This window comes from Salmo salar, chromosome 07 (assembly GCF_965601325.2).
Source record: "Salmo salar chromosome 07, fSalSal1, whole genome shotgun sequence".
Lineage (NCBI taxonomy): Eukaryota > Metazoa > Chordata > Actinopteri > Salmoniformes > Salmonidae > Salmo > Salmo salar.
The window spans coordinates 2,248,143-2,262,500 of record NC_138297.1 but is presented as its reverse complement, the minus strand read 5'-3'; the positions used below and the strand labels follow the sequence as shown (position 1 = coordinate 2,262,500).

The window sequence follows — 14,358 nt, the reverse complement described above, 5'->3', positions numbered from 1 at the left end:
TGTCTCCCCCTACAGCAGTTACCTGTCTCCCCCTACAGCAGTTACCTGTCTCCCCCTACAGCAGTTACCTGTGTCCCCCTACAGCAGTTACCTGTCTCCCCCTACAGCAGTTACCTGTGTCCCCCTACAGCAGTTACCTGTCTCCCCCTACAGCAGTTACCTGTCTCCCCCTACAGCAGTTACCTGTCTCCCCCCTACAGCAGTTACCTGTCTCCCCCTACAGCAGTTACCTGTGTCCCCCTACAGCAGTTACCTGTCTCCCCCTACAGCAGTTACCTGTCTCCCCCTACAGCAGTTACCTGTCTCCCCCCTACAGCAGTTACCTGTCTCCCCCTACAGCAGTTACCTGTCTCCCCCCTACAGCAGTTACCTGTCTCCCCCCTACAGCAGTTACCTGTCTCCCCCTACAGCAGTTACCTGTCTCCCCCCTACAGCAGTTACCTGTCTCCCCCTACAGCAGTTACCTGTGTCTCCAGAGAAAGTCTTTCTCCTGTTCGGACAGCTCATACAGAGGGTCCCTGCTACAGAGAGACCTGAGCTGCTCACCATCCGCCGCTGACACACTGCTGTCACACGCCAGCCTGCTACTCTGAAACACACAGCATCACAGGACATTACTCCTAGACCAGTAGTTATAACCCCAGTTCTCTCACCAGTCGTAACCCCAGTTCTCTCACCAGTCCTAGACCAGTAGTTATAACCCCAGTTCTCTCACCAGTCGTAACCCCAGTTCTCTCACCAGTCCTAGACAGTTGTTATAACCCCAGTTCTCTCACAAGTCGTAACCCCAGTTCTCTCACCAGTCCTAGACAGTAGTTATAACCCCAGTTCTCTCACCAGTCGCAACCCCAGTTCTCTCACCAGTCCTAGACCAGTAGTTATAACCCCAGTTCTCTCACCAGTCGTAACCCCAGTTCTCTCACCAGTCCTAGACCAGTAGTTATAACCCCAGTTCTCTCACCAGTCCTAGACCAGTAGTTATAACCCCAGTTCTCTCACCAGTCGTAACCCCAGTTCTCTCACCAGTCCTAGACCAGTAGTTATAACCCCAGTTCTCTCACCAGTCGTAACCCCAGTTCTCTCACCAGTCCTAGACCAGTAGTTATAACCCCAGTTCTCTCACCAGTCGTAACCCCAGTTCTCTCACCAGTCCTAGACAGTAGTTATAACCCCAGTTCTCTCACCAGTCGTAACCCCAGTTCTCTCACCAGTCCTAGACAGTAGTTATAACCCCAGTTCTCTCACCAGTCGTAACCCCAGTTCTCTCACCAGTCCTAGACAGTAGTTATAACCCCAGTTCTCTCACCAGTCGTAACCCCAGTTCTCTCACCAGTCCTAGACCAGTAGTTATAACCCCAGTTCTCTCACCAGTCGTAACCCCAGTTCTATCACCAGTCCTAGACCAGTAGTTATAACCCCAGTTCTCTCACCAGTCCTAGACCAGTAGTTATAACCCCAGTTCTCTCACCAGTCGTAACCCCAGTTCTCTCACCAGTCCTAGACCAGTAGTTATAACCCCAGTTCTCTCACCAGTCGTAACCCCAGTTCTCTCACCAGTCCTAGACAGTAGTTATAACCCCAGTTCTCTCACCAGTCGTAACCCCAGTTCTCTCACCAGTCCTAGACAGTAGTTATAACCCCAGTTCTCTCACCAGTCGTAACCCCAGTTCTCTCACCAGTCCTAGAGCAGTAGTTATAACCCCAGTTCTCTCACCAGTCCTAGACAGTAGTTATAACCCCAGTTCTCTCACCAGTCGTAACCCCAGTTCTCTCACCAGTCGTAACCCCAGTTCTCTCACCAGTCCTAGACCAGTAGTTATAACCCCAGTTCTCTCACCAGTTATAACCCCAGTTCTCTCACCAGTCCTAGACCAGTCGTAACCCCAGTTCTCTCACCAGTCCTAGACAGTAGTTTAACCCCAGTTCTCTCACCAGTCCTAGACAGTACTTATAACACCAGTTCTCTCAGCAGTCCTAGACCAGTAGTTATAGCCCCAGTTCTCTCACCAGTCGTAACCCCAGTTCTCTCACCAGTCCTAGACCAGTAGTCGTAACCCCAGTTCTCTCACCAGTCCTAGACAGTAGTTATAACCCCAGTTCTCTCACCAGTCCTAGACCAGTAGTTAGAACCCCAGTTCTCTCACCAGTCCTAGACCAGTAGTTATAACCCAAGTTCTCTCACCAGTCGTAACCCCAGTTCTCTCACCAGTCCTAGACCAGTAGTTAGAACCCCAGTTCTCTCACCAGTCCTAGACCAGTAGTTATAACCCCAGTTCTCTCACCAGTCGTAACCCCAGTTCTCTCACCAGTCGTAACCCCAGTTCTCTCACCAGTCCTAGACAGTAGTTATAATCCCAGTTCTAACCAGTCGTAACCCCAGTTCTCTCACCAGTCCTAGACAGTAGTTATAACCCCAGTTATCTCACCAGTCCTAGACCAGTAGTTACAACCCCAGTTCTCTCACCAGTCGTAACCCCAGTTCTCTCACCAGTCCTAGACCAGTAGTTATAACCTCAGTTCTCTCACCAGTCGTAACCCCAGTTCTCTCACCAGTCCTAGACCAGTAGTTATAACCCCAGTTCTCTCACCAGTCGTAACCCCAGTTCTCTCACCAGTCCTAGACAGTAGTTATAACCCCAGTTCTCTCACCAGTCGTAACCCCAGTTCTCTCACCAGTCCTAGACAGTAGTTATAACCCCAGTTCTCTCACCAGTCGTAACCCCAGTTCTCTCACCAGTCCTAGACAGTAGTTATAACCCCAGTTCTCTCACCAGTCGTAACCCCAGTTCTCTCACCAGTCCTAGACCAGTAGTTATAACCCCAGTTCTCTCACCAGTCGTAACCCCAGTTCTCTCACCAGTCCTAGACCAGTAGTTATAACCCCAGTTCTCTCACCAGTCCTAGACCAGTAGTTATAACCCCAGTTCTCTCACCAGTCGTAACCCCAGTTCTCTCACCAGTCCTAGACCAGTAGTTATAACCCCAGTTCTCTCACCAGTCGTAACCCCAGTTCTCTCACCAGTCCTAGACAGTAGTTATAACCCCAGTTCTCTCACCAGTCGTAACCCCAGTTCTCTCACCAGTCCTAGACCAGTAGTTATAACCCCAGTTCTCTCACCAGTCGTAACCCCAGTTCTCTCACCAGTCCTAGACCAGTAGTTATAACCCCAGTTCTCTCACCAGTCGTAACCCCAGTTCTCTCACCAGTCCTAGACCAGTAGTTATAACCCCAGTTCTCTCACCAGTCCTAGACCAGTAGTTATAACCCCAGTTCTCTCACCAGTCCTAGACAGTAGTTATAACCCCAGTTCTCTCACCAGTCGTAACCCCAGTTCTCTCACCAGTTATAACCCCAGTTCTCTCACCAGTCCTAGACCAGTAGTTATAACCCCAGTTCTCTCACCAGTTATAACCCCAGTTCTCTCACCAGTCCTAGACCAGTCGTAACCCCAGTTCTCTCACCAGTCCTAGACAGTAGTTTAACCCCAGTTCTCTCACCAGTCCTAGACAGTACTTATAACCCCAGTTCTCTCACCAGTCCTAGACCAGTAGTTATAACCCCAGTTCTCTCACCAGTCGTAACCCCAGTTCTCTCACCAGTTATAACCCCAGTTCTCTCACCAGTCCTAGACCAGTAGTTATAACCCCAGTTCTCTCACCAGTTATAACCCCAGTTCTCTCACCAGTCCTAGACCAGTCGTAACCCCAGTTCTCTCACCAGTCCTAGACAGTAGTTTAACCCCAGTTCTCTCACCAGTCCTAGACAGTACTTATAACCCCAGTTCTCTCACCAGTCCTAGACCAGTAGTTATAGCCCCAGTTCTCTCACCAGTCCTAACCCCAGTTCTCTCACCAGTCCTAGACCAGTAGTTAGAACCCCAGTTCTCTCACCAGTCCTAGACCAGTAGTTAGAACCCCAGTTCTCTCACCAGTCGTAACCCCAGTTCTCTCACCAGTCCTAGACAGTAGTTACAATCCCAGTTCTCACCAGTCGTAACCCCAGTTCTCTCACCAGTCCTAGACAGTAGTTATAACCCCAGTTCTCTCACCAGTCCTAGACCAGTAGTTACAACCCCAGTTCTCTCACCAGTCGTAACCCCAGTTCTCCCACCTGTCCTACACAGTAGTTATAACCCCAGTTCTCTCACCAGTCGTAACCCCAGTTCTCTCACCAGTCCTAGACCAGTAGTTATAACCCCAGTTCTCTCACCAGTCGTAACCCCAGTTCTCTCACCAGTCCTAGACCAGTAGTTATAACCCCAGTTCTCTCACCAGTCGTAACCCCAGTTCTCTCACCAGTCCTAGACCAGTAGTTATAACCCCAGTTCTCTCACCAGTCGTAACCCCAGTTCTCTCACCAGTCCTAGACCAGTAGTTATAACCCCAGTTCTCTCACCAGTCCTAGACCAGTAGTTATAACCCCAGTTCTCTCACCAGTCCTAGACAGTAGTTATAACCCCAGTTCTCTCACCAGTCGTAACCCCAGTTCTCTCACCAGTTATAACCCCAGTTCTCTCACCAGTCCTAGACCAGTAGTTATAACCCCAGTTCTCTCACCAGTTATAACCCCAGTTCTCTCACCAGTCCTAGACCAGTCCTAACCCCAGTTCTCTCACCAGTCCTAGACAGTAGTTTAACCCCAGTTCTCTCACCAGTCCTAGACAGTACTTATAACCCCAGTTCTCTCACCAGTCCTAGACCAGTAGTTATAGCCCCAGTTCTCTCACCAGTCGTAACCCCAGTTCTCTCACCAGTCCTAGACCAGTAGTTATAACCCCAGTTCTCTCACCAGTCCTAGACAGTAGTTATAACCCCAGTTCTCTCACCAGTCCTAGACCAGTAGTTAGAACCCCAGTTCTCTCACCAGTCCTAGACCAGTAGTTATAACCCCAGTTCTCTCACCAGTCGTAACCCCAGTTCTCTCACCAGTCGTAACCCCAGTTCTCTCACCAGTCCTAGACAGTAGTTATAATCCCAGTTCTCACCAGTCGTAACCCCAGTTCTCTCACCAGTCCTAGACAGTAGTTATAACCCCAGTTCTCTCACCAGTCCTAGACCAGTAGTTACAACCCCAGTTCTCTCACCAGTCGTAACCCCAGTTCTCTCACCTGTCCTAGACAGTAGTTATAACCCCAGTTCTCTCACCAGTCGTAACCCCAGTTCTCTCACCAGTCCTAGACCAGTAGTTATAACCCCAGTTCTCTCACCAGTCGTAACCCCAGTTCTCTCACCAGTCCTAGACCAGTAGTTATAACCCCAGTTCTCTCACCAGTCCTAGACCAGTAGTTATAACCCCAGTTCTCTCACCAGTCCTAGACAGTAGTTATAACCCCAGTTCTCTCACCAGTCGTAACCCCAGTTCTCTCACCAGTTATAACCCCAGTTCTCTCACCAGTCCTAGACCAGTAGTTATAACCCCAGTTCTCTCACCAGTTATAACCCCAGTTCTCTCACCAGTCCTAGACCAGTCGTAACCCCAGTTCTCTCACCAGTCCTAGACAGTAGTTTAACCCCAGTTCTCTCACCAGTCCTAGACAGTACTTATAACCCCAGTTCTCTCACCAGTCCTAGACCAGTAGTTATAGCCCCAGTTCTCTCACCAGTCGTAACCCCAGTTCTCTCACCAGTCCTAGACCAGTAGTTATAACCCCAGTTCTCTCACCAGTCCTAGACAGTAGTTATAACCCCAGTTCTCTCACCAGTCCTAGACCAGTAGTTAGAACCCCAGTTCTCTCACCAGTCCTAGACCAGTAGTTATAACCCCAGTTCTCTCACCAGTCGTAACCCCAGTTCTCTCACCAGTCGTAACCCCAGTTCTCTCACCAGTCCTAGACAGTAGTTATAATCCCAGTTCTCACCAGTCGTAACCCCAGTTCTCTCACCAGTCCTAGACAGTAGTTATAACCCCAGTTCTCTCACCAGTCCTAGACCAGTAGTTACAACCCCAGTTCTCTCACCAGTCGTAACCCCAGTTCTCTCACCTGTCCTAGACAGTAGTTATAACCCCAGTTCTCTCACCAGTCGTAACCCCAGTTCTCTCACCAGTCCTAGACCAGTAGTTATAACCCCAGTTCTCTCACCAGTCGTAACCCCAGTTCTCTCACCAGTCCTAGACCAGTAGTTATAACCCCAGTTCTCTCACCAGTCCTAGACCAGTAGTTATAACCCCAGTTCTCTCACCAGTCCTAGACAGTAGTTATAACCCCAGTTCTCTCACCAGTCGTAACCCCAGTTCTCTCACCAGTTATAACCCCAGTTCTCTCACCAGTCCTAGACCAGTAGTTATAACCCCAGTTCTCTCACCAGTTATAACCCCAGTTCTCTCACCAGTCCTAGACCAGTCGTAACCCCAGTTCCCTCACCAGTCCTAGACAGTAGTTTAACCCCAGTTCTCTCACCAGTCCTAGACAGTAGTTATAACCCCAGTTCTCTCACCAGTCCTAGACCAGTAGTTATAGCCCCAGTTCTCTCACCAGTCGTAACCCCAGTTCTCTCACCAGTCCTAGACCAGTAGTTATAACCCCAGTTCTCTCACCAGTCCTAGACAGTAGTTATAACCCCAGTTCTCTCACCAGTCCTAGACCAGTAGTTAGAACCCCAGTTCTCTCACCAGTCCTAGACCAGTAGTTATAACCCCAGTTCTCTCACCAGTCGTAACCCCAGTTCTCTCACCAGTCCTAGACAGTAGTTATAATCCAAGTTCTCACCAGTCGTAACCCCAGTTCTCTCACCAGTCCTAGACAGTAGTTATAACCCCAGTTCTCTCACCAGTCCTAGACCAGTAGTTACAACCCCAGTTCTCTCACCAGTCGTAACCCCAGTTCTCTCACCTGTCCTAGACAGTAGTTATAACCCCAGTTCTCTCACCAGTCGTAACCCCAGTTCTCTCACCAGTCCTAGACCAGTAGTTATAACCCCAGTTCTCTCACCAGTCGTAACCCCAGTTCTCTCACCAGTCCTAGACAGTTGTTATAAGCCCAGTTCTCTCACCAGTCGTAACCCCAGTTCTCTCACCAGTCCTAGACAGTAGTTATAACCCCAGTTCTCTCACCAGTCGCAACCCCAGTTCTCTCACCAGTCCTAGACCAGTAGTTATAACCCCAGTTCTCTCACCAGTCGTAACCCCAGTTCTCTCACCAGTCCTAGACCAGTAGTTATAACCCCAGTTCTCTCACCAGTCCTAGACCAGTAGTTATAACCCCAGTTCTCTCACCAGTCGTAACCCCAGTTCTCTCACCAGTCCTAGACCAGTAGTTATAACCCCAGTTCTCTCACCAGTCGTAACCCCAGTTCTCTCACCAGTCCTAGACCAGTAGTTATAACCCCAGTTCTCTCACCAGTCGTAACCCCAGTTCTCTCACCAGTCCTAGACAGTAGTTATAACCCCAGTTCTCTCACCAGTCGTAACCCCAGTTCTCTCACCAGTCCTAGACAGTAGTTATAACCCCAGTTCTCTCACCAGTCGTAACCCCAGTTCTCTCACCAGTCCTAGACAGTAGTTATAACCCCAGTTCTCTCACCAGTCGTAACCCCAGTTCTCTCACCAGTCCTAGACCAGTAGTTATAACCCCAGTTCTCTCACCAGTCGTAACCCCAGTTCTATCACCAGTCCTAGACCAGTAGTTATAACCCCAGTTCTCTCACCAGTCCTAGACCAGTAGTTATAACCCCAGTTCTCTCACCAGTCGTAACCCCAGTTCTCTCACCAGTCCTAGACCAGTAGTTATAACCCCAGTTCTCTCACCAGTCGTAACCCCAGTTCTCTCACCAGTCCTAGACCAGTAGTTATAACCCCAGGTCTCTCACCAGTTATAAGCCCAGTTCTCTCACCAGTCCTAGACCAGTCGTAACCCCAGTTCTCTCACCAGTCCTAGACAGTAGTTTAACCCCAGTTCTCTCACCAGTCCTAGACAGTACTTATAACCCCAGTTCTCTCACCAGTCCTAGACCAGTAGTTATAACCCCAGTTCTCTCACCAGTCGTAACCCCAGTTCTCTCACCAGTTATAACCCCAGTTCTCTCACCAGTCCTAGACCAGTAGTTATAACCCCAGTTCTCTCACCAGTTATAACCCCAGTTCTCTCACCAGTCCTAGACCAGTCGTAACCCCAGTTCTCTCACCAGTCCTAGACAGTAGTTTAACCCCAGTTCTCTCACCAGTCCTAGACAGTACTTATAACCCCAGTTCTCTCACCAGTCCTAGACCAGTAGTTATAGCCCCAGTTCTCTCACCAGTCCTAACCCCAGTTCTCTCACCAGTCCTAGACCAGTAGTTAGAACCCCAGTTCTCTCACCAGTCCTAGACCAGTAGTTAGAACCCCAGTTCTCTCACCAGTCGTAACCCCAGTTCTCTCACCAGTCCTAGACAGTAGTTACAATCCCAGTTCTCTCACCAGTCGTAACCCCAGTTCTCTCACCAGTCCTAGACCAGTAGTTATAACCCCAGTTCTCTCACCAGTCGTAACCCCAGTTCTCTCACCAGTCCTAGACAGTAGTTATAACCCCAGTTCTCTCACCAGTCGTAACCCCAGTTCTCTCACCAGTCCTAGACAGTAGTTATAACCCCAGTTCTCTCACCAGTCGTAACCCCAGTTCTCTCACCAGTCCTAGACAGTAGTTATAACCCCAGTTCTCTCACCAGTCGTAACCCCAGTTCTCTCACCAGTCCTAGACCAGTAGTTATAACCCCAGTTCTCTCACCAGTCGTAACCCCAGTTCTATCACCAGTCCTAGACCAGTAGTTATAACCCCAGTTCTCTCACCAGTCCTAGACCAGTAGTTATAACCCCAGTTCTCTCACCAGTCGTAACCCCAGTTCTCTCACCAGTCCTAGACCAGTAGTTATAACCCCAGTTCTCTCACCAGTCGTAACCCCAGTTCTCTCACCAGTCCTAGACCAGTAGTTATAACCCCAGGTCTCTCACCAGTTATAAGCCCAGTTCTCTCACCAGTCCTAGACCAGTCGTAACCCCAGTTCTCTCACCAGTCCTAGACAGTAGTTTAACCCCAGTTCTCTCACCAGTCCTAGACAGTACTTATAACCCCAGTTCTCTCACCAGTCCTAGACCAGTAGTTATAACCCCAGTTCTCTCACCAGTCGTAACCCCAGTTCTCTCACCAGTTATAACCCCAGTTCTCTCACCAGTCCTAGACCAGTAGTTATAACCCCAGTTCTCTCACCAGTTATAACCCCAGTTCTCTCACCAGTCCTAGACCAGTCGTAACCCCAGTTCTCTCACCAGTCCTAGACAGTAGTTTAACCCCAGTTCTCTCACCAGTCCTAGACAGTACTTATAACCCCAGTTCTCTCACCAGTCCTAGACCAGTAGTTATAGCCCCAGTTCTCTCACCAGTCCTAACCCCAGTTCTCTCACCAGTCCTAGACCAGTAGTTAGAACCCCAGTTCTCTCACCAGTCCTAGACCAGTAGTTAGAACCCCAGTTCTCTCACCAGTCGTAACCCCAGTTCTCTCACCAGTCCTAGACAGTAGTTACAATCCCAGTTCTCACCAGTCGTAACCCCAGTTCTCTCACCAGTCCTAGACAGTAGTTATAACCCCAGTTCTCTCACCAGTCCTAGACCAGTAGTTACAACCCCAGTTCTCTCACCAGTCGTAACCCCAGTTCTCCCACCTGTCCTAGACAGTAGTTATAACCCCAGTTCTCTCACCAGTCGTAACCCCAGTTCTCTCACCAGTCCTAGACCAGTAGTTATAACCCCAGTTCTCTCACCAGTCGTAACCCCAGTTCTCTCACCAGTCCTAGACCAGTAGTTATAACCCCAGTTCTCTCACCAGTCGTAACCCCAGTTCTCTCACCAGTCCTAGACCAGTAGTTATAACCCCAGTTCTCTCACCAGTCGTAACCCCAGTTCTCTCACCAGTCCTAGACCAGTAGTTATAACCCCAGTTCTCTCACCAGTCCTAGACCAGTAGTTATAACCCCAGTTCTCTCACCAGTCCTAGACAGTAGTTATAACCCCAGTTCTCTCACCAGTCGTAACCCCAGTTCTCTCACCAGTTATAACCCCAGTTCTCTCACCAGTCCTAGACCAGTAGTTATAACCCCAGTTCTCTCACCAGTTGTAACCCCAGTTCTCTCACCAGTCGTAGACCAGTCGTAACCCCAGTTCTCTCACCAGTCCTAGACAGTAGTTTAACCCCAGTTCTCTCACCAGTCCTAGACAGTACTTATAACCCCAGTTCTCTCACCAGTCCTAGACCAGTAGTTATAGCCCCAGTTCTCTCACCAGTCGTAACCCCAGTTCTCTCACCAGTCCTAGACCAGTAGTTATAACCCCAGTTCTCTCACCAGTCCTAGACAGTAGTTATAACCCCAGTTCTCTCACCAGTCCTAGACCAGTAGTTAGAACCCCAGTTCTCTCACCAGTCCTAGACCAGTAGTTATAACCCCAGTTCTCTCACCAGTCGTAACCCCAGTTCTCTCACCAGTCGTAACCCCAGTTCTCTCACCAGTCCTAGACAGTAGTTATAATCCCAGTTCTCACCAGTCGTAACCCCAGTTCTCTCACCAGTCCTAGACAGTAGTTATAACCCCAGTTCTCTCACCAGTCCTAGACCAGTAGTTACAACCCCAGTTCTCTCACCAGTCGTAACCCCAGTTCTCTCACCTGTCCTAGACAGTAGTTATAACCCCAGTTCTCTCACCAGTCCTAGACCAGTAGTTATAACCCCAGTTCTCTCACCAGTCGTAACCCCAGTTCTCTCACCAGTCCTAGACCAGTAGTTATAACCCCAGTTCTCTCACCAGTCCTAGACCAGTAGTTATAACCCCAGTTCTCTCACCAGTCCTAGACAGTAGTTATAACCCCAGTTCTCTCACCAGTCGTAACCCCAGTTCTCTCACCAGTTATAACCCCAGTTCTCTCACCAGTCCTAGACCAGTAGTTATAACCCCAGTTCTCTCACCAGTTATAACCCCAGTTCTCTCACCAGTCCTAGACCAGTCGTAACCCCAGTTCCCTCACCAGTCATAGACAGTAGTTTAACCCCAGTTCTCTCACCAGTCCTAGACCAGTAGTTATAGCCCCAGTTCTCTCACCAGTCGTAACCCCAGTTCTCTCACCAGTCCTAGACCAGTAGTTATAACCCCAGTTCTCTCACCAGTCCTAGACAGTAGTTATAACCCCAGTTCTCTCACCAGTCCTAGACCAGTAGTTAGAACCCCAGTTCTCTCACCAGTCCTAGACCAGTAGTTATAACCCCAGTTCTCTCACCAGTCGTAACCCCAGTTCTCTCACCAGTCCTAGACAGTAGTTATAATCCCAGTTCTCACCAGTCGTAACCCCAGTTCTCTCACCAGTCCTAGACAGTAGTTATAACCCCAGTTCTCTCACCAGTCCTAGACCAGTAGTTACAACCCCAGTTCTCTCACCAGTCGTAACCCCAGTTCTCTCACCTGTCCTAGACAGTAGTTATAACCCCAGTTCTCTCACCAGTCGTAACCCCAGTTCTCTCACCAGTCCTAGACCAGTAGTTATAACCCCAGTTCTCTCACCAGTCGTAACCCCAGTTCTCTCACCTGTCCTAGACAGTAGTTATAACCCCAGTTCTCTCACCAGTCGTAACCCCAGTTCTCTCACCTGTCCTAGACAGTAGTTATAACCCCAGTTCTCTCACCAGTCGTAACCCCAGTTCTCTCACCAGTCCTAGACCAGTAGTTATAACCCCAGTTCTCTCACCAGTCGTAACCCCAGTTCTCTCACCAGTCCTAGACAGTTGTTATAACCCCAGTTCTCTCACCAGTCGTAACCCCAGTTCTCTCACCTGTCCTAGACAGTAGTTATAACCCCAGTTCTCTCACCAGTCGTAACCCCAGTTCTCTCACCAGTCCTAGACCAGTAGTTATAACCCCAGTTCTCTCACCAGTCGTAACCCCAGTTCTCTCACCTGTCCTAGACAGTAGTTATAACCCCAGTTCTCTCACCAGTCGTAACCCCAGTTCTCTCACCTGTCCTAGACAGTAGTTATAACCCCAGTTCTCTCACCAGTCGTAACCCCAGTTCTCTCACCAGTCCTAGACCAGTAGTTATAACCCCAGTTCTCTCACCAGTCGTAACCCCAGTTCTCTCACCAGTCCTAGACAGTTGTTATAACCCCAGTTCTCTCACCAGTCGTAACCCCAGTTCTCTCACCAGTCCTAGACAGTAGTTATAACCCCAGTTCTCTCACCAGTCGCAACCCCAGTTCTCTCACCAGTCCTAGACCAGTAGTTATAACCCCAGTTCTCTCACCAGTCCTAGACCAGTCGTAACCCCAGTTCTCTCACCAGTCCTAGACAGTAGTTTAACCCCAGTTCTCTCACCAGTCCTAGACAGTACTTATAACCCCAGTTCTCTCACCAGTCCTAGACCAGTAGTTATAACCCCAGTTCTCTCACCAGTCGTAACCCCAGTTCTCTCACCAGTTATAACCCCAGTTCTCTCACCAGTCCTAGACCAGTAGTTATAACCCCAGTTCTCTCACCAGTTATAACCCCAGTTCTCTCACCAGTCCTAGACCAGTCGTAACCCCAGTTCTCTCACCAGTCCTAGACAGTAGTTAACCCCAGTTCTCTCACCAGTCCTAGACAGTACTTATAACCCCAGTTCTCTCACCAGTCCTAGACCAGTAGTTATAGCCCCAGTTCTCTCACCAGTCCTAACCCCAGTTCTCTCACCAGTCCTAGACCAGTAGTTAGAACCCCAGTTCTCTCACCAGTCCTAGACCAGTAGTTAGAACCCCAGTTCTCTCACCAGTCGTAACCCCAGTTCTCTCACCAGTCCTAGACAGTAGTGACAATCCCAGTTCTCACCAGTCGTAACCCCAGTTCTCTCACCAGTCCTAGACAGTAGTTATAACCCCAGTTCTCTCACCAGTCCTAGACCAGTAGTTACAACCCCAGTTCTCTCACCAGTCGTAACCCCAGTTCTCCCACCTGTCCTAGACAGTAGTTATAACCCCAGTTCTCTCACCAGTCGTAACCCCAGTTCTCTCACCAGTCCTAGACCAGTAGTTATAACCCCAGTTCTCTCACCAGTCGTAACCCCAGTTCTCTCACCAGTCCTAGACCAGTAGTTATAACCCCAGTTCTCTCACCAGTCGTAACCCCAGTTCTCTCACCAGTCCTAGACCAGTAGTTATAACCCCAGTTCTCTCACCAGTCGTAACCCCAGTTCTCTCACCAGTCCTAGACCAGTAGTTATAACCCCAGTTCTCTCACCAGTCCTAGACCAGTAGTTATAACCCCAGTTCTCTCACCAGTCCTAGACAGTAGTTATAACCCCAGTTCTCTCACCAGTCGTAACCCCAGTTCTCTCACCAGTTATAACCCCAGTTCTCTCACCAGTCCTAGACCAGTAGTTATAACCCCAGTTCTCTCACCAGTTATAACCCCAGTTCTCTCACCAGTCGTAGACCAGTCGTAACCCCAGTTCTCTCACCAGTCCTAGACAGTAGTTTAACCCCAGTTCTCTCACCAGTCCTAGACAGTACTTATAACCCCAGTTCTCTCACCAGTCCTAGACCAGTAGTTATAGCCCCAGTTCTCTCACCAGTCGTAACCCCAGTTCTCTCACCAGTCCTAGACCAGTAGTTATAACCCCAGTTCTCTCACCAGTCCTAGACAGTAGTTATAACCCCAGTTCTCTCACCAGTCCTAGACCAGTAGTTAGAACCCCAGTTCTCTCACCAGTCCTAGACCAGTAGTTATAACCCCAGTTCTCTCACCAGTCGTAACCCCAGTTCTCTCACCAGTCGTAACCCCAGTTCTCTCACCAGTCCTAGACAGTAGTTATAATCCCAGTTCTCACCAGTCGTAACCCCAGTTCTCTCACCAGTCCTAGACAGTAGTTATAACCCCAGTTCTCTCACCAGTCCTAGACCAGTAGTTACAACCCCAGTTCTCTCACCAGTCGTAACCCCAGTTCTCTCACCTGTCCTAGACAGTAGTTATAACCCCAGTTCTCTCACCAGTCCTAGACCAGTAGTTATAACCCCAGTTCTCTCACCAGTCGTAACCCCAGTTCTCTCACCAGTCCTAGACCAGTAGTTATAACCCCAGTTCTCTCACCAGTCCTAGACCAGTAGTTATAACCCCAGTTCTCTCACCAGTCCTAGACAGTAGTTATAACCCCAGTTCTCTCACCAGTCGTAACCCCAGTTCTCTCACCAGTTATAACCCCAGTTCTCTCACCAGTCCTAGACCAGTAGTTATAACCCCAGTTCTCTCACCAGTTATAACCCCAGTTCTCTCACCAGTCCTAGACCAGTCGTAACCCCAGTTCCCTCACCAGTCCTAGACAGTAGTTTAACCCCAGTTCTCTCACCAGTCCTAGACCAGTAGTTATAGCCCCAGTTCT

At 49.5% G+C, this 14,358-nt stretch overlaps 1 protein-coding gene across 1 annotated transcript in view; it reads right to left on the bottom strand.

Moving 5' to 3' along the window:
- LOC106594877 (phosphatidylinositol 4,5-bisphosphate 3-kinase catalytic subunit alpha isoform) overlaps positions 1–14,358 on the bottom strand; it is a 120,458-nt gene that overhangs the window by 42,107 nt on the left and 63,993 nt on the right. The window contains exon 12 of the mRNA XM_082977293.1: positions 465–589. Within this exon, the coding sequence (XP_082833419.1) occupies positions 465–589 (125 nt within the window). The remainder of the gene's footprint in view (positions 1–464; positions 590–14,358) is intronic.